This window comes from Oncorhynchus tshawytscha, linkage group LG34 (assembly GCF_018296145.1).
Source record: "Oncorhynchus tshawytscha isolate Ot180627B linkage group LG34, Otsh_v2.0, whole genome shotgun sequence".
In the NCBI taxonomy this organism is placed as follows: Eukaryota; Metazoa; Chordata; class Actinopteri; order Salmoniformes; family Salmonidae; genus Oncorhynchus; species Oncorhynchus tshawytscha.
In genome coordinates, this window is record NC_056462.1 from 11,071,604 (window position 1) to 11,096,818 (window position 25,215).

Below are 25,215 nucleotides of genomic sequence, written 5' to 3' on the forward strand. Positions count from 1 at the left end.
CAAGCCGTTACAATGTAACCAATGAACAGGTCAGATACACTCTGCTTTTTAATTTCTATGGCCATACCTTTATGTATTACGTTTGCGCTATCATACACTAATTCTCTTTTTGAAAGCATCCTTCAAAGAGATATACTAATCAAGCAGGTGAGAGGACATGTTTATCTTCCTACAACAGATACATTAAAACTCAGTTGGATAGATTGATCCGGTCGGCCCATCACGTTCGGTAATAGGGAAGGCGATTCATAGAGCAAGCATTTGCATCTGTTGATTAGCAGGTGCTAAAAGCACGAGGAACAGAGTGGGATAGGTGCGCGTGTGTGCGTGTGTATGTGTGTGTATGTGTATGTGTGTGTGTGTGTGTGTGTGTGTGTGTGTGTGTGTGTGTGTGTGTGTGTGTGTGTGTGCGTGTGTGCGTGCGTGCGTGCGTGCGCGCGCATGTGTGTGTGTGTGTGTCGATCCAGTTCGTTGAGCGTAAATAAAGAGCAGTTCAAGCCGAGCTTCAGAAACCTTCACAGTATGACATGTTTATTGTTATCATGATTGATCTCTGTTGGATCTTTAACATCTGGGAGATAAAAGGGATGGCATCCCCGGAAATGACCTTTTGGGAACTTACATTAAAATTGCACTTTAATTGCACTCTAAAACAGCAATGTTTGTTTATATAAAAACAACATCGTTATGATGAAACTTTCGCGGAGGATGTCGATTGAAAGAAAGTGAAAAAATTGAAAAAAAAATGAACAAATCTCTGAATAAATTAAAAAGATATGTTGTACCTTCTTTACAAAGAGAGGACTGACTGAACAATTAAAATCCCTTTTCGCCAACCCCCATTAGTTCCTGCCAATCTGTATCATTTTTCAGAGAACCAAAACAAATGACAAAATACATAGAAAAATCTTTATCAAATTCCCTCAATCTCCAAACCCCAAAACATCAGCTAACCTGTGACTCTGGACAACAGGGTCTTAATTAACAAAAATAAAAAGTACACATTTTCTTTGCTCAAATTCTCATCACCACACAATACAGAAGACTCCCGGCTAACACACAACCACCACACGACGTTGTCTCAACGTCGCCGTGTTTGCTGTCCCTTCAGGTCTGTAAACTGTGTCACACCGTAGAACAGATGTGTGTTTTTTGTGATAGGGTGAGAGAGGTGGCTGTGGTGGTGCTAGTGGTGACATCACTATAGACATCATTCTCCAAAATGGCGGTAATATAATATTTATAGCGACGCTGGTGCATAACTCAGCGTTACGGTCAGCAGTGGTACCGATCCCATGAGCCTCTCCTGCTAAAGTCAGGAAGTTCTTTGAGAAAGGAAATTCCTCTACCTAATCACCATCTTCAGACAAAGCGGAAGGTGGGTATGATGCCTTTAGACTGATCTAAGGCCAGTTTTGTATTTTACCCCATAATGGTGAAGTAGGATTGGAGTTGGAGGCTGATCCTAGATCTGTGCCTAAGGGGAAGCTTCTACCTGGAGCCCAGACATAAAGGTTATGACCTGTCATCGACCAGCACTTTAAGGTTATTATATGGACTAAACATTAAGCAATAACGCTGTTACATTGTTGTGCAATATAATACAGAAGCATTTAACCATGTAGACATGTAAATGTCTGTTCTAACATGGATGGGAAACAATGACTGACGGATGGAAGGGCGTTTTAAAGTGTATGTTTGTCTAATTTTGGGGGAAGTGTTATTTTGAGAGATCAGCAAAGTCAAAAGGAAAACTCAGTATGTTGAGTCCTGGTCTTCAGCCACTGTATGTGGCTGGGCTACTGCACTTTCAGCTGACGATGGGGGAGAGGGGGGCGTCATAGTAGCAATGTGATACAGCAGGGGTAGGATCAACTTTGACTCCCCCTGCAGAATAAATGGCACATGGTACAGACCAAGACCAACCAATAACACCAGAGAAAATCCGACAACAACATAGTCAAATCAACACACAAACTACCTGGAGTATAAGTCCTTCCGCCTTTTGTCCACCTTGTCACACACATGAATAGAAAAATAAGCTTGGCAATACAATTCAATGATTGATATATATATATATATGTGTAAAAAATCATAAAGCAAAATAACAATACTTTCTCATTCGCTAAGTCTTTTTTACAAACTGTTTACAAAGGAAACAGGTTTGAACTACTGTATGAGGCGGTCACATTGACTGAAAAAGCAACATGGAAACATGAGAAACATCTGAGGAAGGGTGTTGTAATCTTCTGTTTGGGTAGCAGGTTGACGCTTATTTTCACGAGTCTTATTCTAGAGGCAGAACTGAGCGATTTCCCCTTAGACCAGCTGGAAAGTCAAAGTTGGCTATATTGGAAAAATCCATGAAAACTAAAATTAGATTTTTGGTCTTACTTCAAGGTTAGGATTAGGCATTAGGATTAGTAGTGTGGTTAAGGTTAGTGTTAATGTTATGACTTTATGGCTGAGCCAGCTAGTGACCACTCTGCAGAGCTGCCTCTAGAACAACATTCATGAGGAAAAATGCGTTTGGGCTCCTGGGGATGTAGTGTTCGTGTGACTGGAAAAGTTTCCTCAAGAGTGGTTCAGATCATCACAACAACTAAAATCTTTGAAATGGTCATAGTTTGGTGTTAAAAAACTTTTCTTTCTCTTTCTGTGGGTGAATATGTGTGTTATCCCCCTCAGGCAGAGAGATGAGTAGGGAGAGTTAGTTCATAGTGCTGATGACATGTTCATCACCCTGGCAACTCCTTTACATTACACTCACTAGCCATTTAGGTTATGTCGGAAAGATTACCCAGAGTGCACATAGAGCCGTTTGTAGGCTTTTCCCAGGTTTATTCTCTCGCTCTTTTCCCCTCCGGAACTTGAGCTAAACTCTGCCCTTTGCTCTATCTAATGAACCGTTTGATGTGATTGTGTTTGCACTTGATTTTAGCCATGTTTAGGATAAAAGAAGTGAAGTTGGAGGAATACATTTACGAGCATGATGTTAAATGGTCCCTTGGATTATGGTGGTGTTGTTTCTGTTCAAGTCAAGAGGCTCGTATTTGGTTCTGTTCAGTTCTCACTGCTGCAGTCCTATCTGTGCTCTCTGTGCTGGTACAAGGAACATGAGTTTTTCCTAGCCACCTGCACTGCTTGCTGTTTGGGGTTTTAGACTGGGTTTCTGTGCAGCACTTTGTGACATCAGCTGATGTAAGAAGGGCTTTATAAATACATTATAGATGAGTTAAGCTCTTCCTAAAGTAGGTAGAGAAAGAGCAAAGAACTATAGTGGTTAGGACTGGAAAATTCTGGAAACGATCCCAGAATTACCAGGTTTTTCATAAATCCCAATTGGTTCTTCCAAGTTTCTGGAATTTTCCATCCTTAATAGTGATTACGAGAAGCCTTCTCGTTTGAGCTGAGATCTAAGAAACAGCATGGTTTTGTGATAGGAAAAGCAGAAATAATATCTAGGTAAGACAACCAAAGGGTTTTGTTTTCAAACCCTCTAGCTGAAGAAGGACAAGTGGCCCGTCCTTGTGTCCTACTCAAAAGGACTTAAGGTTGAAAGGCTATTTCCACAAGGCAGGATATACTACCGTACCGCACAGCCAAACTATTCTCCTGCTCTTGAGTAGTAGTCTAGTATTTCCTAAGACATGGTTGTCTGACTGACATCGACCATTCAACTGACACTTTTCTAATAAAAAATATAAGTGCCAAAACAAAACGTGGTTTAATCTCAAGATATCAGGGAATCTGATCAATGAAGGCAAGAAAATTAAAAACCCTACTTGGAATATTCTCAATGCAGAAATCAATAATACAGTAGGGTTGATTTTTAAAATGTTATTTCAATAAGCATTACCATGAATTATAATAGGATCAAATATTGAAAACTTAATGAAGAGTATAAACAGTAACGTATGACGAAGGGAAAAAAAAACATATTTTTTACAATTTTATTTTTTTAAATGTATAAACACTGTACATAAATTACTTTCTCTAAGAGGCTAATATTGATGTACGGATAAGTTTGGAATTTTTCATCTTAATAAAAAAATCCATAAAGATACTGTCTCACATTGTTTTTCAAAAGATTGGTTGGATATGATTCTTTCATTTCATTTAATTGATTAACTTCCTCCATACATACACACACACAAATTGTCTCCATTGTACACACACACACACACACACACACACACACACACACACACACACACACACACACACACACACACACACACACACACACACACACACCACACACACACACACACAACCTCCCGATTCCCAAAACGTCCCACTTTGATCTAGTATTGGTAAAGAAGTCACTTGGTGGGAGCTGTTTTGTCCCTTTTAGAAAGAAAAGCAGGAGAACAAGCAAGTGGTTTCAACAAGTGACTGTTTTGACTGTCTTGATGCCACCATGGTCCTGCAGCGAACAACAACACTACCTTTTTCAGTACACAAAGGTCAATCAAAGGTCAGTCGTCAGGATGTAGAATCAGATTATAGACGTTGTCCTTTGTAAGAAACCAGAAGTCTTTTTTTCTATTAGTCCAGATGTGTTGTAGTGGTATGCGTATGTAAACACATTTTTTCTTCCTTTTTAAAATATTTTTTCCGAAAGCAAATAGCAGGAAGTTGATTTAAAAAGCAAAAACTTTTTTTTCCTTTCACAAAACTGAGAGTTCTGACTTTTTTTCCCTCTCTTTTCAAGAGAGTCCACAGTCCATTCAACGCTGTATAGCAAGGGACAAACATCTGCGTCAGTTGGAGCCGTCCCACAGTGGTAGTATTAGGTTTAGTTCAGTTTGAGATATTTCTACATTTTACTGTGTTTGTTTCAGCTAGGCGGCGCTAAACACAGCACTAGCCTGGACCCTCCCCCTTTTTAGAGAAAAGGGGGGAGGCGAGGGAGGTTGGGGTGCAGGATTTGGAGGGGGTAGTCTCTTTGGCGGCCAGTGCCGAGGATTCTGTCTGTTACCTCTTCCCTATTTCGCTCTGCCTGAGGAACTGGATGTTGTTAGCGGAGTCTGCTAGCTCGGGGTACTGCTCTATGGAGAGGACGTAGTACCCATCGTAGCCCAGCACCTTCCCTCCGCTCAGCAGCTGCCTCTTCTCCCCCTCCGTCCACAGCCTCACTCCCTCCTCCCCCTCCCTCACCCGTTGTTGCTCCCTGGACCAAGCACTCGACAACGCCTTCTGCCTGGCCTGCTCCAGAACACGCGCCTTCTCCTCGTCCAGAGTCATGCCGTAACGCACGTGGAGCGCCAGTGCGCCATACTGCAGCTCCACATCGGCGAAGCGCCGAGTCCTGCCGTTCACCACGGTGGTGGACTGGGACACAGTCACGTTGACTCCGTTCTCCAGCGACTTCCTCCCGCTTGTCAGCCTCAGCGCTCCCAGGTCGCTCTCCGGGAGGCTGGTCTTGATGAAGTAGTGCGTGTCGCGTCCCTCCACCGTGAAGTGTAGGTCCTCGAGGTAGAACGCATTGTTGAGGACGGCGGCGACCTTGATGCAGTCCTCGTTGGCGATATTCAGAGTGTTGGTGACCACACGGCCCTGCGTCACCGCCAACATGACACCCTTACCGATCAGCGACTTGGCTGTGGCAAACCACAGCCAGGGTTTCTCCCGGTTGGAGTGCCGGCGGCTCAGCTGGATCTCCGGCATCCTCTCAAAGGACAGGAAAGCCTTGGCTTGCCGGGTCACTTCCTGTTGCACCCCCGAGATGGACTGATGGAAGGAAAGAGGGAGGAGTCAGAGAAGGGGGAGAAGAGAGGGAGGAGAGAGAGAAACGTCTAAGTTACACAGATATCAAATCAGAACTCTCTCTCCTTAACGGACACTTCTATGGGGTTGTTCAGTTTGTAAAGCCTGTTGTGTTTCTTTACCCACTGGGCACACTGTGGTTAAATCCACACTGTTTCCATGTCATTTCAATGAAATTACGTTGAATCAACGTAGAATAGATGTTGAATTGACGTCTGTGCCCAGTGGGTGGCTATTCCCCTAGTACTGTGTTATCTCAATAAAAACAAAATGATTCTCCAAAAAACAAGGGACAATATGAAACCAAATCCCAGACTGACATGGTGAAGAAGTGCTCCAGCTTCAGTCATTCAAAGGTTCCCTTTCTTCTAGAAATGTCCAATTTATATGGAGACAAAACAACGGAATATTGTTTTAGCAAGAAAAAGGATCACAGGGAGAACTTTGTTAGTTTGTTATGAGAAAAAACCCAATTGCAACGACAACAAAAAAGTAGTTTTTCCAGATCCAAGCTTAGTTTTTAAAAAATAAATATGGGATTGTTGGGTTTGTGAGGAGCAACAGAACAGCTTGTACATTTCACACAGAGAGAAGAAGAAGAAGTGACAGTCATGGCAACGTAGTTAAACCAATAAGGGACTCATTTGCACTTCAAATACGTGTGTATAATGACTTTATTTAAAGACAAACCAGAGGATGATTCAGCTGCGGTATAATTGGTGTGTCTGTGTGTGTGTCTGTGTGTGTGTCTGTGTGTGTGTCTGTGTGTGTCTGTGTGTGTGTGTGTCTGTGTGTGTGTGTCTGTGTGTGTGTGTGTGTGTGTGTGTGTCTGTGTGTGTGTCTGTGTGTGTGTCTGTGTGTGTGTCTGTGTGTGTGTCTGTGTGTGTGTGTCTGTGTGTGTGTCTGTGTGTGTGTGTGTCTGTGTGTGTGTCTGTGTGTGTGTGTGTGTGTGTGTGTCTGTGTGTGTGTGTGTGTGTCTGTCTGTGTGTGTGTCTGTGTGTGTGTGTGTGTGTGTGTCTGTGTGTGTGTGTGTGTGTGTGTGTGTGTGTCTGTGTGTGTGTGTGTGTGTCTGTGTGTGTGTGTGTGTGTGTCTGTGTGTGTGTGTGTGTGTGTGTGTGTCTGTGTGTGTCTGTGTGTGTCTGTGTGTGTGTGTCTGTGTGTGTCTGTGTGTGTGTCTGTGTGTGTGTGTGTGTGTGTGTGTGTCTGTGTGTGTGTGTGTGTGTGTGTGTGTCTGTGTGTGTGTGTGTGTGTGTGTGTCTGTGTCTGTGTGTGTGTGTGTGTGTGTGTGTGTCTGTGTGTGCTGTGTGTCTGTGTGTGTGTGTCTGTGTGTGTGTGTCTGTGTGTGTGTGTTGTGTGTGTGTTTGTGTCTGTGTGTGTGTCTGTGTGTGTGTGTCTGTGTGTGTTTGTGTGTGTGTCTGTGTGTGTGTCTGTGACTTCTCTGTACTTTGTAGCCATGGGTGAACTGTGGACCACCCTGAACGTTGTTTGTCTCTTCTTCACTGGCAGTGCGTCTTAACAAGCTAAATCAACACGGTGGGTTGGTTGGTCTTCCAGCCAGCTGTGCCGTGTGATTGTGGTCGTAGGTTCAGTTTCTCAGTACAACCACAGTACGGAAATGAGAGTGGAGATAACAAGCTGAGGTTAATAAATCCCAGAGAGAGGTGGAGGGATATGACAGTGGAGATAGGGTAAATAAACTAGACTAGAGGGAGGAAGGCGGAGGCATACGTCTTACCGGGATGTTGTAATAAACCAGAATGAGGCGGAGGGATATGACAGTGGAGATGGAGGGTAAATTAACCCCAGAGAGAGGCAGATAGTACGATACCGGCGATATAGAGTAAGTAAGCAGAAGGGAGGGATAGGGGAGGATGGATGGGTGGAGGGAGGGAGGGAGGGAGGTAGGAAGGCGGAGGGATACTACATACTGGCAGGTCGTCCCAGAGCTGGCTCTTCTTCATCTCCAGGGACGGCTGTGTGAGGTCAAACTTGGGGATGGGGAACCCGGGGATGGCATTGTGAAGGTGGAACCCAAACGTCACCAGCCAGATATTGACATCTGTAACCATGGAAAAGTAAATTCATTACATTGTGACCATGAGAGAATAGGCCCCTGAGGGATATTATGTCCCTGATCTCTCTTTTGACGTACATATCAAGACTGTTTCAAGGACAGATTTTTCCATCTACGTAACATTGCAAAAAATGTGAAACTTTCTGTCCAAAAATGATGCAGAAACATTAATTCATGCTTTTGTTACTTCTAGATTAGACTACTGCAATGCTCTACTTTCCGGCTACCCGGATAAAGCACTAAATAAACTTCAGTCAGTGCTAAATATGGCTGCTAGAATCCTGACTAGAACCATTTAAAAAAAATCATATTCCTCCAGTGCTAGCCTCCCTACACAGGCTTCCTGTTAAGGCAAGGGCTGATTTCAAGGTTTTACTGCTAACCTACAAAGCATTACATGGGCTTTCTCCTACCCATCTCTCTGATTTGGTCCTGCCGTACATACCTACACGTACGCTACGGTCACAAGACGCAGGCCTCCTAATTGTCCCTAGAATTTCTAAGCAAACAGCTGGAGGCAGGGCTTTCTCCTATAGAGCTCCATTTTTATGGAATGTTCTGCCTACCCATGTGAGAGGCGCAAACTCGGTCTCAACCTTTAAGTCTTTACTGAAGACTCATCTCTTCAGTGGGTCATATGATTGAGTGTAGTCTGGCCCAGGAGTGTGAAGGTGAAGGCTCTGGAGCAACGGAATACCCTTGCTGTCTCTGCTTGGCCGGTTCCCCTCTTTCCACTGGGATTCTCTGCCTCTAACCCCATTACAGGGGCTGAGTCACTGGCTTACTGGTGCTCTTTCATGCAGTCCCTAGGAGGGGTGCGTCACTTGTGTGGGTTGAGTCACTGATGTGATCTTCCTGTCTGGGTTGGCGCCCTCTTTGGGTTGTGCCGTGGCGGAGATCTTTGTGGGCTATACTCGGCCTTGTCTCAGGATGGTAAGTTGGTGGTTGAAGATATCCCTCTAGTGGTGTGGGGGCTGTGCTTTGGCAAAGTGGGTGGGGTTATATCCTTCCTGTTTGGCACTGTCCGGGGGTATCTTCGGATGGGGCCACAGTGTCTCTTGACCCCTCCTGTCTCAGCCTCCAGTATTTATGCTGCAGTAGTTTATGTGTCTTATCCAGTGTCCTGTGTGAATTTAAATATGCTCTCTCTAATTCTCTCTTTCTTTCTCTCTCTCGGAGGACCTGAGCCCTAGGACCATGCCTCAGGACTACCGGGCATGATGACTCCTTGCTGTCCCCAGTCCACCTGGCCGTGCTGCTGCTCCAGTTTCAACTGTTCTGCCTGCGGCTCTGGAATCCTGACCTGTTCACCGGACGTGCTACCTGTCCAAGACCTGCTGTTTTCAACTCTCTAGAGACAGCAGGAGTGGTAGAGATACTTTTAATGATCGGCTATGAAAAGCCAACTGACATTTACTCCTGAGGTGCTGACTTGCTACACCCTCGACAACTACTGTGATTATTATTAATTGACCATGCTGGTCATTTATGAACATTTGAACATCTTGGCCATGTTCTGTTATAATCTCCACCCGGCACAGCCAGAAGAGGACTGGCCACCCCACATAGCCTGGTTCCTCGCTAGGTTTCTTCCTAGGTTCTGGCCTTTCTAGGGAGTTTTTCCTAGCCAACGTGCTTCAACACCTGCATTGCTTGCTGTTTGGGGTTTCAGGCTGGGTTTCTGTACAGCACTTTGAGATATCAGCTGATGTACGAAGGGCTATATAAATACATTTGATTTGATTTGATTTGATGTCCCAATGTTTCAGATTAGGATAGGACAAACTGGAATGTCCCAAGGGTAAAATAGTAATTTCGAGTCATACCTTTCATGTTTAGCCAGAACTATAATCACGTGGAAAGGGTAACTGCTGAAAACAATAGCAATATCATGGTGATGCATAGCAATGAGGTGATATGCCACCGCTAGACAATTACTAAAGTTCACAGCCATAAAATATTCATACTAATAGTCTATTCACAATAGACTGTTTATCTATGGTCATCATGCAATGACAACATGTCCCTACTGTATTGCCATAACAGGCCTTACCGTTCTACATGGCAAGGTGCCAGACAATAGACTGTTTATCTATGGTCATCATGCAATGACAACATGTCCCTACTGTATTGCCATAACAGGCCTTACCGTTCTACATGGCAAGGTACCAGACATATATAATGAGACCACGGTTCTGTGCATTGCAGTACATTGGTTTGTATCTGCTTGGCTAAGCTATAGGGAGTAAATCAGAATGCATTATAGGTCGCATCACAGTCTCTTATCTGTTATGTACTCCATTTGTGACATACTCGTTCTTCTATAAACCATCTAGAAGGTTTATGTCTTACATAAGCTATAAGCAGTCAACTAGAGTGAATTCACTGTCTCCCACCTGTGACGTACTCCTTGACCTCGTGAACTTTGCTGACAGGGTTGTTGTTCCGGAACATGTACAGGTTGAACGGCGCCGGGTCTTTCCCGACTCTCGTCCACGTCCCGATGTCTGGGGTGGTCCAGCGCCCCGCCGGGATGTCATAGTCCCGGTCGCCGAAATGCAGCAGGCGCGTCAAGGGATCGTAGAGACCCCCGTGGAAGCCGATCACCAGGACAAAGTCAGGGTTGGAGTCAAAGTAGACCTCGCCGTAGGCTGTGTACTGCACCTAGAAAATAATCATGAAACACATTGAATAACGATCACGTCGCTGGATATGTAGATTTACATACTTTTAGATTTAAACTAGCTTTTATTTGATTCAATCCAACTAACAACACATAGAGGATCGGGGACTGTACATGAGACCTTTCCAACTGGTCTGAAACCTTACCTGCTTCAGAAGAAGCCCATTACTACTGAACACTGCTAGAGGGGTTCCGGTGTTGTCACAGGCGATATAGAACTCCTCTCCGCTACTGATCTCCATGGCGAAGAGGTGTCCCTGCAGGTCGTAGTAGAGAGATGTGATCTCTGAGCTGCTGTGGTTGTAGACGTGAGTGATCCTGGTCGGGTAGTTCAGGTCTGCATAGAAGAACTGCAGGTGCTGGCCTAGGCTGGTTCTGGAGGCCACACGACGGCCCAACCCGTCATAGCGGTACTGGATGGTCCAACTGTTGGGGGAAGGGAGGGAGGGAGGGAAAGAGAGATTTTACAATTAGGAAACATGACAGAGTATTAATAGCAGTAAAGGATGAATTATTTGAAGCAATTTAGACATTTAAAACATACAAGAATTATCAGCAAACAACACAATACAAATTAAATCCAAGTTAGGTGTATGTTTACAGTGGGGTATGGATGGTACAGTCTGGTAAGGTCACCAATCGTCCAACTAACCTGTTGCCTTTGCTGTAGACGCGTTCTAGAAGGCCCTTGGAGTTGTACTCAAAGATCTCAGCTCCTCTCTGTCTCAGGAACCCGTCATCGTCCAACCGGTACTGAACGTCCCCGAGCCGCGTGATGCGGTCTCGGAGGTCGTAGCGTAGCGGGGTGAGCCGGGCGCTGTTACCCGGGTTGAGCAGGTGGAGGTTGCCGTTCAGGTCGTAGTTGTAGCGCCACATCATCTTCTCGTTGAGGTAGACCGTCTGGAGCTGACCGTCCACGTCGTACTCGTAACCATACTTGGTCGTGTTGGCGAACGGTCCGATCTTGATCTCGCGTTTGGTTACCCGGCCCATGTTGTCATACTGGATGGTGATCCAGTACATGAGGGATCTGAAGATCTCGTACTGGATCTCCTTGATCCGCCCGTGGACGTCAAAGTGCTTGGTGTAGGTCATGACGGCTGTGGAGATGATCTGGTTGATGTCGTAGTAGATCACACCGAACTTTCCGAATTGTTCCACCTTCAAATCAAATCAAACTTGATTTAATTAAAGAGCATTTAAATCACAAACACACTTTTAGTAAAATAATGAAATGTGTGAGAGAAAAAAAAGCGAATAAAGATATAAATAAAATTATGTTTCACATACATTTTCGGACTTTTAAATGAACTAAATATAGACATTGATTTTTGAGCAATGTAACTTATGAATTTATGAATGTCTTACTCCATCAGAAAGGTTTTAAAAGGTTTAGCTGGGCCTCCTAAGTGGTGCAGTGGCCTAAGACACTGCATCACAGTGCTAGCTGTGTCACTAGAGATTCTGGGTTTGAGCCCAGGCTCTGTCGCAGCCGGCCACGACCGGGAGACCCATGGGGTGGCCCAGTGTCGTCCGGGTTAGGAGAGGGTTTGGCCGGCAGGGATGTCCTTGACCAATCGCGCACTTGCGACTCCTGTGGCGGGCCGGGCGCAGTGCACGCTGACACGGTTGCCAGGTGCATGGTGTTTCTTCCGACACATTGGTGCGGCTGGCTTCCGGGTTAAGTGGACAGACATTGTGTCAAGAAGCAGCGCGGTTTGGTTAGGTTGTGTTTCGGAGGATGAACGGGCCTCACCCGAGTCCGTACGGGAGTTGCAGTGATGAGACAAGACTGTAACTACTAATTGAATACCACGAAATTGGGGAGAGAAAGGGATAATAAAATACATTAAAAAAAAGAAAAGGTTTTAGACGAAATTGAAGAACCTCACCTTCCCGGAGATGTCGTCAAACTGGTAGAGGTCGATGGGCAGTGGCGTCTCGTTGATGACAGCCTGCATGCTGGTGACCCGGAAGCTGTTGTCGTAGGTATAATCAAACCGTGCGTTCACCATGCCGTCCTCACTGAACCGGAAGATCTGCCGGTCCACCAACGGTCCAATCTGCCGGTACCGGATGGAACAGATGAACCCTTCGCTCTGGAGGTTCACCGTCTTCAGCACACCGGCTGTCTCGTCGTAGGTGAAGCTAACCCTCGTAGAATCATACAAGATCTCCGCCATTTTGTTCTGTCGTCGGTACTTGTAGAGAATTCTACGACCTGTTGATGTAGAAGTGGATGGTTATTCTGTGTACAACACCAACATCAATTCCTAGCAATATTTGTTGAATTGGCAATACAGTTTTAGGTGAAGTTTTCCTAAACTTTCTGAAAAATGTCTTTTTTTGTGATAAAACATTGTTTTACTTGATGACAGACGAGACAAGGACGTTAGACACACTCAACACATAACACAACCGTAGCAGCTCTGACAGTTGTCTGACCTGTCCCTAGGTGGGCCACTCTGAGGAGCTGTCCGTCTTCGCTGTAGTCGACGGTGACCGAAGCGTTGCTCTCCGGGGGGTTGTAAATGTTGCGATAGTAGCCCAGGGAGCGGATGGTCTGCATGGTGTGACGGGCCACCGAAGGCATGGTGACAGCAGACAGGCGGTCCAACAGGTCGTAGTCAAAGATGTACTGACGCTGGCTGTGGAGCAGGAGCACCATGGACTGGAGGGAGGAGGACGGAGGTGGAGGGAGGAGGGAGAGTGATGGGAGAAAAGGAAGAGAGAAGAAGAAAGGAGAATGAGGGAAGGGAGAGGAATGGGAGAAAAGGAAGAGAGAAGAAGAAAGGAGAATGAGGGAAGGGAGAGGAATGGGAGAAAAGGATGAGAGAAGAAGAAAGGAGAATGAGGGAAGGGAGAGGAATGGGAGAAAAGGATGAGAGAAGAAGAAAGGAGAATGAGGGAAGGGAGAGGAATGGGAGAAAAGGAAGATGAGGGAAGGGAGAGGAATGGGAAAAAGGATGAGAGAAGAGAATGAGGAGGGAAGGGAGAGGAATGGGAGAAAAGGATGAGAGAAATAAGAATTTATTAACTCTAATGTACATTACAAATTCAAATGGAGCACTAAACCAGGAATTAACATTCCATTTCCTGAAAGATTTTCTTTATTTTAATTGAGTTATCCTTGACCTCCCTCCCTCCCTCCCTCCCTCCCCCCCCTCCCCTCCCTCCCTCCCTCCCTCCCTCCCCCTCCCTCCCTCCCTCCCTCCCTCCCTCCCTCCCTCCCTCCCTCCCTCCCTCCCTCCCAGTCTCTAAACGCAGAACTCTGTTAAATGCACTTCACTGCATTAATTCTAAAGTGTTCTGTAATTATTGGCATTTGCTAGCACTCCTCTCCTTTCTTCTCCGCCCATGTGTGTGTGTGTGTGTGTGTATGTGTGGAGTAGTGTAGGGTCTACCTACTAATCTCATAAAGGTAGGCACCAGTGGAAGTCACAATCACTTAGCCAAACAGCAGGTAATTAGCTACTTTGCATAGCGGCGGGGGGGAGAGTGGAAGTGGATGGTTACGTCTGAAATGGCACCCTGTTCCCTATGTAGTGCAATACTTTTGACCAGGGCCCATGGGGCTGTGGCTAAAAGTACTGCACTACATAGGGAACAGGCTGCCATTTGGGACGCATTCGCTATGCTAGTTAGCGGATGGTTGGTCGTGATTTCAACAACAACATTTTTTACCGAAAAATGAGGCCCATAAGTAGGAAGTAGGAAGGTAAGGCTCAGAATAGATGAGCAGAGAGCATCTTAGTGAGTCAATAACAACAACAACTTCACTCCAGTCCCTCCAGGATTCTGATATGCATCTCTGGCTGTGTTGGTTTGTTTGTATGTCTCTCTCTCACTCTCTCTCTCTCTCTAAAGAGGGAGTCTGCCTTTAGGATCCTTCACCTTGTCTGTCATACATGGACAGACATTAACACAAGCTCCCCAGGCACTGTGTTTGTGTCCCTGTGTATGTTTGTCTGTCTGTTTCTCTGTATGTGTGTGTGTGATTGTGTCTATGTGTGTGTGAGTGTGTGAGTGTGTGTGTGTGTGGCTACTGTGGCAACATATGTTTGGCCAGGGATATGTCTCTCGCTGGTCACTCTACCAGAGCTCTTGGCCGGCAGGCAACCACCGGGTGGGTGGGTGGGTGGTGTCCAGCCCTATTTCAAACTTATACTGAACTGAAAGATTTGAATGAGTTACAGTTCATATAAGGAAATCAGTCAATTGAAATACATTTATTAGGCCCTAATCTATGGATTGTACATGACTGGGTATACAGATATGCATCTGTTGGTCACAAATACCTTCAAAAAAATTATGTTTGGTCGTAGATCAGAAAACCAGTCAGTATCTGCTGTGACCACCATTTGCCTCGCACAGCATGACACATCTCCTTCGCATAGAGTTGATCAGGCTGTTAACTGTGGCCTGTGGAATGCTGTCCCACATGTCTGGTGAATATGCGGGCCATGGAAGAACTGGGACATTTTCAGCCTCCAGGAGTTGTGTACAGATCCTTGCGACATGGTGATGTGCATTATTATGCTGAAACATGAGGTGATGGCGGCAGATGAATGGCACGACAATGGGCCTCAGGATCTCGTCATGGTATCTCTGTGCATTCAAATTTGCATCGATAAAATGCAATTGTGTTCGTTATATCTAGTTTATGCCTGCCCATAGCATAACCCCACCGCCACCACGGGGTACTATGTTCACAACGCTGACATCAGCAAACCGCCAGCCCACACGACGCCACACACATGGTCTGCGTTTGTGAGGCTGGTTGGACGTACTGCCAAAGTCTCTAAAACAATGCTAGAGGAAGCTTATGGTAGAGAAATTAACATTCAATTCCCTGGCAACAGCTCTGGTGGATATTCCTGCAGTCAGCATGCCAATTGCACGCCACCTCGAATTGGGACATCTGTGGCATTGTGTTGTGGGACAACATTTCTGGGATCCTTTATTTCAGCTGATGAAACATGGGACCAATACTTTACGTTTACATTTTTGTTCAGTGTTGATTTGTCATTATGTAAACGTAACCTCTGGGATCGTCTCTACAGCTTGTCCTGGAAGTGAGAACGGAGAAAAGTTACTGCTACTCTGGGGAATTAGCTTGGGATCTCTATCTCTCTCTCTGTCCCACCGTCTATCACTCTTTCTCTATCTCTCTCCTTCTGTACTCTCCATCTTTCTATCTCTCTCTGTTCTCTCTGTGTTGTGTCCCTGTGGCCTCCCCATGCTGTCGAAACCCCGGCTCCAGCCTCCTCTTCTCCCCTGGGTCTCGTTTCCATAACTCTGGTCTTCACTAGTCCCTCTTAAGCCATCACTCTGTACACTAGCATCCACAAACAATGTCTATTTTATCTTCCTGCTGTTGCTCTCTCTCTCCCCCCCCACCACCTCCTCTCCCCTCTCCCCTCCCCTCTCTTTATATATCCCTTACTACCTAAAGGGAATATGGTCCTTTTATAGAGCCTGTGCAGACTCCCTTGTATATTTTTCAAAGCATCTTTTCTGTTTTGACACTCATAGCTTTCAAGGGGGCCTTCAATGACTTTAGTGGCTTTTTATTTTATTTTCCACTGTTTTCATCTTCAGAAAATAACCTTGTGTTTTTTGTGCTGACAATGAAAATAGACGACTATCCCCACCACTAATCCTTTTATAGCAGGAGATGCACCGGTCTTTACAGATTTGAACAGCTCGTCTATGGTTAAAGAGGGACAGAAAGTGGTTGTGTTTGTGTGTGTGGGTAAAGCCGTGAGACTCACGGTGTAGTTAGCAGCTGACGCTGTAATGCCAGGGTGTAGGAACACTGCTCTTCAGCACACAGCGGAGTGGAGTTTAAGAGGGACATTTTGACAGCAAACAAAGTGGCGCTGCGTTTGACATTGACCATATCGGTTCAGCTACTCACCAAAACACTAGTTGGAATGCATTTGATCGGTGATGCAAGTCTATTCACACTAAGTCCTCAACTACTTTTTCACAATGTTTTTTGCATTGTCAATATGGGGTGTTTGCTGGTGTTGCTGATCATGGCACCAGAGTGTGTGTATGTGTGTGTGGATGTGGGTTTTTCAACTGACAGCACGTTCCCCAACTGGCAGCACGTTCCCCAACTGGCAGCACGTTCCCCAACTGGCAGCACGTTCCCCAACTGGCAGCATGTTCCCCAACTGGCAGCACATTCCCCAACTGGCAGCATGTTCTCCAACTGGCAGCACGTTCCCCAACTGGCAGCATGTTCCCCAACTGGCAGCATGTTCCCCAACTGGCAGCATGTTCCCCAACTGGCAGCACGTTCCCCAACTGGCAGCACGTTCCCCAACTGGCAGCACGTTCCCCAACTGGCAGCACGTTCCCAACTGGCAGCATGTTCCCCAACTGGCAGCACATTCCCCAACTGGCAGCATGTTCCCCAACTGGCAGCACGTTCCCCAACTGGCAGCATGTTCCCCAACTGGCAGCACATTCACCAACTGGCAGCATGTTCCCCAACTGGCAGCATGTTCCCTAACTGGCAGCACGTTCCCCAACTGGCAGCACGTTCCCCAACTGGCAGCATGTTCCCCAACTGGCAGCACATTCCCCAACTGGCAGCATGTTCCCCAACTGGCAGCACATTCACCAACTGGCAGCATGTTCCCGAACTGGCAGCATGTTCCCTAACTGGCAGCACGTTCCCCAACTGGCAGCACGTTCCCCAACTGGCAGCACGTTCCCCAACTGGCAGCACGTTCCCCAACTGGCAGCACGTTCCCCAACTGGCAGCACGTTTTCTGAGCAATTTTTCAATTCTTTTTTTTATTGTTGGACAAAAAAGAGAGTAAAAACACCAGGAAATCGTCTCCAAGTGATTTTAATTGAAGAAATCTGTTCCCAAGTATAATAGAGAGAAGTGTGATCGTATATAAATGTAGGCAAGGTTTGAAATGATCATGTTTTAGTCAAACATTATATCTGTTTGGGCTTCTTGCGATCAATTTGTCGACAAATCATTTGGAATTATGTTCCGGCCCCTTGACCATCCGGTCCTGAAAAGAATTGGCCCACGGCTGAATCTAGCCGATTCTCCTTCCTGTAGTTCCTACCTTATCCAGGTATGTAAAACTCCAGGTCTTTCCATCGGCGAACACTCGGGACACAATCCTCCCTTGACCATCGTACTCCACCCTCTCTGTGGTGGGACCCCTCTGTAGGCTGGTCACCTGCCCCGTGCTGGAGTAGGTAAGGTTGACTGACAGCAGCTTACTGCTGGGGACCCACAGAGTAGGGTGGCCCTGGGTGTCATACACGATCTTCAGCAGGAACTTCCTGTGGTCGTCGTAGATCTTTTCTGTCCGGAGAGTTCGGTCGTAATCCACCGAGAGAAGGTTTCTGCCGTTCACCTTGAGAGAAAAGAAGAAGGGTTGGACAGTTTTAACTTAAATATTGTACAAATACAATAAAAAGGTTTGCAGTCTAAGGAGTAATGTTTATTAACAATACATTATTTCGACTTTATTTACTTGCGGACAGATTGTTGAACTTTTAAAACAAAAAGCTAACAAACACAAGAGGAGAAATTATGAAACTGTGAACTGAACCGGCTTTCAAAGTCAATTCCCGACCCAGAACCGCTGTTTATCGCCTCCCAATGACCCCGCTGATTGTTTAAACCGCTGTTTACCGTGATCGATTCTCAAGAGCGACACTAAATTCATTTAAGGGATTCTTAGCATTTGATTAGCCGTTATTGTGAAGGGAGTTTCGTTAAAGTGAGAGACTGGCTGGCGTGTGTTCAAACTCTTGCTTTTGACTGCTTTCATAAATTACCCCCCCTAGGAATTCAGCGAGGTGGAGAGACAGAGAGAATGAGAGAGAGAAAGAGAGCGAGAGAGTGAGAATAATATGGTGATGGTAACCATGCAGAGTCTCTCTCCCAGCCTATTGGGAGCTGAGACTCATTTGAAGATGACAGGGGCCTTCGGAATGCCGCCGAGACACACCGAAATACTAGCCAACAGAACGTGACCCCGGCCTCAATTTATTTCCCATAAGAAAGCATGTCATTTCCTGCTGGGATGGATGCCGTGGGGACACCCACCTAGCCTACCTGCCCGCTCCCCCCTTCAGGTTTTCATGTTGCCAGCAAAACGAGGGAACGAGAAAAAGAACGAGGGAAAGAAAACAGCGGAAGGGATGTCAATATGGCCTTCATGTGTTTTTTGTAAGCGAAGGCCCCTGATTCCTCCTGGACATTCTTCAGTAATGAGACGAGGAGGCTGAGATCCAGACAGAAATGGGATGAGTCCCAAATGCCACCCTATTCTCTACATAGTGCATGTACAGTGTCCCTATGGGTCTTGGTCAAAAGTAGTGCACTGTATAGGGAATAGGGTGCCATTTGGGACATACAGAGAGCAGTCTTTGGAGAGAGAGATGAAGACAGACACTGGAAGGAGGAGTGGGCAATACCTTGGAGACCAGCCCTCTTCTCTGACAGAGGGAACGGCTCAGAATATGCAACCCCACCATTAGATGTAGCAGGACGTGTGTGTTTGTGTGTGTCCCATCCATGTGTGTGTCCCATCAGCTTTAGTTCACATACAGGAGGCATCAGATATGGGAATTAGGGAATTAACCCTTGACGAGTCAGCAGGAAAACAAAAGTACACCTTTTCCTTTGTTGGGTAGATGGTAATGACTTTCAGATATTGTCTTTGATGTTGGAGGAGACAAAACGTTGCGGCGATAAAGCATCGTCGCCCCTCGCTAACCGCTGACAAACTGTCACTAATTTGTCTCACTGTCACTAATAGTCTCACTCCCTTGCAGTGGTTAAATCCATATCGTAGTTCGCAACAAACCTCGACCAAGACCCGTCCTATATTGTAGCCTATGTTTGAATGATGTCATGGTAAAAACGAGAAGGAAGTGGCAGCCAAAGATCTGACTAAATCATCTCAGAGGGAAGAGAGAGGCTGTGAAACCCCAACTGTTAGAATCCACGTCAGAAACCCCTAGACAGATAGTAATGTTTTAAGCTATGCCCGCTGGGAAGTGTGTGAAAGGTAACAAGCTGCTACAGCCAAAAAAGGAAAAAAGAAACCCCCAACCTCCACATCTGCCTACAAAACAAAATGGCAGCTCCTCTCATAAGCCTTATGCCTAACCCTAAATCAAGACAAAATACCTCATTTACCGCTTATATTTAGATGATATAGCTAATTGACTTTGCAGTTTAAACAAAACAACAATCAAACTAAAATGGCCGCCACACTCCATCAAACTCCCTTCTCACCCTGAGCTTCCTCCCGAACACGATGACTTTCCCCCGGGTCTGCTCTTTGCGGAAGCGCCACTCCACCAGGTTCTGCCCGTTCTCCCCGGGCAGCGTCATGTTCCTGCGTGCCACCGTGGGGTTGGCAGCGCCCGCCAGGATGTGGGGCTCCGTCTGGTAGTGTGTGTCCATCCCGTTGGCATAGATCACCCTCAGAGAGTGGTCGTATCCCACCTGGTAGCTGTTCCTTAGTTGGTCTGTGGTGGAGAGAAAGTTTAATTCCATGAAGACAATAACAAAGAATAGAAACTGGGTGGTTGAATGTTGATTGGCTGACAGCCGGGGTATATCAGACCGTATACCACGGGTACGACAAAACATGTATTTTTACTGCTCTAATTACGTTGGTAACCAGTTTACAATAGCAATAAGGCACCTTGGGGTTTGTGGTACATTGCCAATATACCACGGCTAAGGGTTGTATCCAGCCACTCCACGTTGCGTCATGCTTAAGAACAACGTGGTATAGCCGTGGTATATTGGTCGTATACCACACCCCCTCGGACCTTATTGCTTAAATAAGAAACATCTGATTTCAGATTTGAGAACCCCATTCCCCCTTCTGTTTTATAAAGGATGGAAGATTCCTATGTTGGGTCTGCATTGATAGAACCCTTCAAGGCCCCTCTCCTCTCCTCTCCTCTCCTCTCCTCTCCTCTCCCTCTCCTCTCCTCTCCTCTCCTCTCCTCTCCTCTCCTCTCCTCTCCTCTCTCTCCTCTCCTCTCCTCTCCTTTCCTGTCCTCCTCTCCTCTCCTCTCCTGTCCTTTCTTCTCCTCTCCTCTCCTCTCCTCTCCTCTCCTCTCCTCTCCTCTCCTCTCCTCTCCTCTCCTCTCCTCTCCTCTCCTCTCCTCTCCTCTCCTCTCCTTTTCCTGTCCTCCTCTCCTCTCCTCTCCTGTCCTTTCTTCTCCTCTCCTCTCCTCTCCTCTCTTCCTGTCCTCCTCTCCTGTCTTTTCTTCTCCAGTCCTCTTCTTTCCTCTCCTCTCATCTCATCTCCTCTGCTCTCCTCCTCTCCTGTCCTCTCTCCTCCTCTCCTGTCCTTTCCTCTCCTTTGCTCTCCTCCTCTCATCTCATCTCCCCTCCTATTCTATCCTTTCCTCCCCTCTCCTTTCCTCCTCTCCTGTCCTCTCCTCTCATCAACTCTCCTCTGCTCTCCTCCTCTCCTTTCTCCTCCTATCCTCTCCTCTCCTTTCCTATCATCTGCTCTCCTCCTCTCCTCTCCTTTCCTCTAATCTCATTTCCTCTCCTCTCCTGTCCTCTCTCCTCCTCTCCTGTCCTTTCCTCTCCTTTGCTCTCCTCCTCTCATCTCCTCTGCTCTCATCTCCCCTCCTATTCTATCGTCTCCTCCTCTCCTGTCCTTTCCTCTCCTCTCCTTTCTCCTCCTATCCTTTCCTCTCCTCTCCTATCTCCTCCTCCCCTGTCCTTTCCTCTCCTCTCCTTTGCTCTCCTCCTCTCATCTCCTCTGCTCTCATCCTCTCCTCTCTCCTCCTATCCTCTCTTCTCCTTTCCTATCCTCTGCTCTCCTCCTCCTATCCTCTCCTCTCCTTTCCTATCCTCTCCTCTCCTCTCCTTTCCTCTCCTCTGCTCTCCTCCTCTCCTCCTTTCCTCTCCTCTGCTCTCCTCCTTCCTCCTCTCCTGTCCTTTCCTCTGCACTCCTCTCCTCTGCACTCCTCTGCTCTCCTATCCTCTCCTCTCTTCCTGTCCTCCTCTCCTGTCTTTTCTTCTCCAGTCCTCTTCTTTCCTCTCCTCTCATCTCTCCTCCTCTCCTGTCCTCTCTCCTCCTCTCCTGTCCTTTCCTCTCCTTTGCTCTCCTCCTCTCATCTCCTCTGCTCTCCTCCTCTCCTCTCACCTCCCCTCCTATTCTATCCTTTCCTCTCCTCTCCTTTCCTCCTCTCCAGTCCTTTCCTCTCCTCTGCTCTCCTCCACTCCTCTCCTTTCCTCTCCTCTGCTCTCCCCCTCTCCTGTCCTTTCCTCTCCTCTCCTCTGCACTCCTCTCCTCTGCTCTCCTCTGCTCTCCTCTCCTCTCCTCTCCTCTGCTCTCCTCCTCTCCCCCTCTCCTGTCCTTTCCTCTCCTCTCCTCTGCACTCCTCTCCTCTGCTCTCCTCTGCTCTCCTCTCCTCTGCTCTCCCCCTCTCCTGTCCTTTCCTCTCCTCTCCTCTGCACTCCTCTCCTCTGCTCTCCTCTGCTCTCCTCTCCTCTGCTCTCCCCCTCTCCTGTCCTTTCCTCTGCTCTCCTCTGCACTCCTCTCCTCTGCTCTCCTCTCCTCTGCTCTCCTCTGCTCTCATCCTCTCCTGTCATTTCCTCTCCTTGCCTCTCCTATCATTTCCTCTCTTCTCCTCTTATTTTATCTCCTCTCTTCTCCTCTGCTCTTCTCTTCTCCTCCCCTGTCCTCTCTTCTCCTCCCCTGTCCTCTCTTCTCCTCCCCTGTCCTCTCTTCTCCTCCTCTGTCCCCTCTTCTCCTCCCCTGTCCTCACTTCTCCTCCCCTGTCCTCTCTTCTCCTCCCCTGTCTTCTCTTCTCCTTCCCTGTCCCCTCTTCTCCTCCCCTGTCCTCACTTCTCCTCCCCTGTCCTCTCTTCTCCTCCCCTGTCCCCTCTTCTCCTACCCTGTCCTCTCTTCTCCTCCCCTGTCCTCTCTTCTCCTCCCTGTCCTCTCTTCTCCTCCCTGTCCTCTCTTCTCCTCTCCACTCCACTCCTCTGTCTACAAACAGACAGTTACTGTTGTATGATTAAGTATATTGATCTCTGAGCTGTCTTTATTTTATGACCTCTTTAATAATGAAAGGGGATCAGGGATTAATGCCCATTGAGTAATTGGTGAAGTCATTAGTATTGTGTTGACGTTCGACTAATCAATGCTGTTGGTTATCAATGTGGCTCATTAAAATTCATGACTGGTATTCACAAAGTTGAGACACACACAGGCACACACACACACACACACACACACACACACACACACACACACACACACACACACACACACACACACACACACACACACACACACACACACACACACACACACACACACCTCCCCACCTCTACTTACCCTGGACCAGAGTGTAGAAGGAGTCGATGGAGGAGAGGTTAGTGGTGATGCTGACGTCCTCGTCGCGGCCGGACGTCTCAATGTCCACCGTGATGGCCCCGGTCATGTCCCCGTGCAGGTTGGTTACCACCCCCGTAGGGAACGTCACGTTGGTTAGACGACCTTCACTGTCATAACTGGAGGGGAGGGAGAAAGAAAGAAAGATAGGGGAAGAAGAGAAAGAGAGAGGGAGAGAGAGGGGAGAAGACAGAGAGAGAGAGAGAGAGAGAGAGACAGAGATAGAGAGGAGAGAAGACAGAGAGAGGGAGAGAGAGGGGAGAAGAGAGAGAGAAGACAGAGAGAGGGAGAGAGAGAGAGGGAGAAGAGAGAGAGAGGAGAGAAGACAGAGAAAGGGGAGAAGAGAGAGAGAGGAGAGAAGAGAGAGAGGAGAGAAGACAGAGAGAGGGGAGAAGAGAGAGAGAGGAGAGAAGAGAGAGAGAGGGGAGAAGAGAGAGAGAGGAGAGAAGAGAGAGAGAGAGGAGAGAAGACAGAGAGAGGGGAGAAGAGAGAGAGGAGAGAAGACAGAGAGAGGGAGAGAGAGGGGAGAAGAGAGAGAGAGGAGAGAAGACAGAGAAAGGGAGAGAGAGGGGAGAAGAGAGAGAGAGGAGAGAAAACAGAGAGAGGGAGAGAGGAGAGAAGACAGAGAAAGAGGGGAAAAGACAGAGAAAGGGAGGGGAGAAGAAAGAGGGAGAGAGCGAGAGAGGGGAGAAAGCAGAGGGAACGAGAGGGGAGAAGACAGAGGGAGGGAGAGAGAGGGGAGAAGACAGAGGGAGGGAGAGAGAGGGGAGAAGACAGAGGGAGGGAGAGAGAGGGGAGAAGACAGAGGGAGGGAGAGAGAGGGGGGAGAAGACAGAGGGAGGGAGGGAGAGAGAGAGAGAGGGGAGAAGACAGAGGGAGGGAGAGAGAGGGGAGAAGACAGAGGGAGAGAGAGAGAGAGAGAGAGGGAGAAGACAGGGGGAGAGAGAGAGAGGGGAGAAGACAGAGGGAGGGAGAGAGAGGGAGAAGACAGAGGGAGAGAGAGAGAGAGAGGGGAGAAGACAGAGGGAGAGAGAGAGAGAGAGAGGGGAGAAGACAGAGGGAGAGAGAGAGAGGGGAGAAGACAGAGGGAGAGAGAGAGAAGGGAGAAGACAGAGGGAGAGAGAGAGGGGGAAAGACAGAGGGAGAGAGCGAGAGGGGAGAAGACAGAGGGAGAGAGAGAGAGAGAGGGAGAAGACAGAGGGAGAGAGAGAGAGAGGGGAGAAGACAGAGGGAGAGAGAGAGAGGGGAGAAGACAGAGGGAGAGAGAGAGAGAGAGAGAGAGAGAGAGAGAGACAGAGGGAGAGAGAGAGAGAGGGGAGAAGACAGAGGGAGGGAGAGAGAGGGGAGAGAAGAGGGAGAGAGAGAGAGAGAGAGAGGGAGAAGACAGAGGGAGAGAGAGAGAGAGGGGAGAAGACAGAGGGAGAGAGAGAGAGGGGAGAAGACAGAGGGAGAGAGAGAGAGAGAGAGGGGAGAAGACAGAGGGAGAGAGAGAGAGGGGAGAAGACAGAGGGAGAGAGAGAGAGAGAGAGAGAGGGGAGAAGACAGAGGGAGGGAGGGAGAGAGAGAGAGGGAGGGAGAGAGAGAGAGGGGAGAAGACAGAGGGAGAGAGAGAGAGGGGGAGAAGACAGAGGGAGGGAGAGAGAGAGGGGAGAAGACAGAGGGAGAGAGAGGGGAGAAGACAGAGGGAGAGAGAGAGAGAGAGGGGAGAAGACAGAGGGAGAGAGAGAGAGAGAGGGGAGAAGACAGAGGGAGGGAGAGAGAGGGGAGAAGACAGAGGGAGAGAGAGAGAGAGGGGAGAAGACAGAGGGAGAGAGAGAGAGAGAGAGGGGAGAAGACAGAGGGAGAGAGAGAGGGGAGAAAAAGAGGAAAATATATATGGAATTGTTTTAAGAATGAAAAGAAAGAAACATTTTGCTATTTGATTTTGAATTTTAAGACCCCTTGAAGTATCCCCAAAAATATACATGTTTATCTTTACTGGTATTAGCCCATACAAACACACTGAATAACAGATTCACTACATGGAACAGATTTGTTTGTTTTGAAGTGTCCCTCCTATATCTGAGAGAAAGATCAGGAAACATTTGTTTGTTTTTGTACATGTATTTAAGGATACTGTAGTTCTATAGTGGGGACGATGTATGAATGGCTGCTGGTTTGTACGAGGGGATAGGGGTCAGGGTTTGGGTTCAGACTCAGAGGCAGTCTTTTTGGCAAGGGCTCTGTGGTAAAAGTTTGGGGCTATAGAAGCTAAA

The 25,215-nt window shown here is 47.4% G+C and overlaps 1 protein-coding gene across 1 annotated transcript in view; it reads right to left on the bottom strand.

Annotated features, from left to right (window-relative positions):
• Window positions 1–504: 504 nt before the first annotated feature.
• Window positions 505–25,215, bottom strand: part of LOC112231645 (teneurin-3-like) — a 408,088-nt gene continuing 383,377 nt past the window's right edge. The window contains 10 exon segments of the mRNA XM_042311766.1: window positions 505–5,736; window positions 7,701–7,831; window positions 10,243–10,510; window positions 10,676–10,955; window positions 11,182–11,690; window positions 12,422–12,750; window positions 12,975–13,200; window positions 17,627–17,923; window positions 19,819–20,054; window positions 22,904–23,079. Coding sequence (XP_042167700.1) covers window positions 4,981–5,736; window positions 7,701–7,831; window positions 10,243–10,510; window positions 10,676–10,955; window positions 11,182–11,690; window positions 12,422–12,750; window positions 12,975–13,200; window positions 17,627–17,923; window positions 19,819–20,054; window positions 22,904–23,079 — 3,208 coding nt within the window. The 3' untranslated portion in view covers window positions 505–4,980.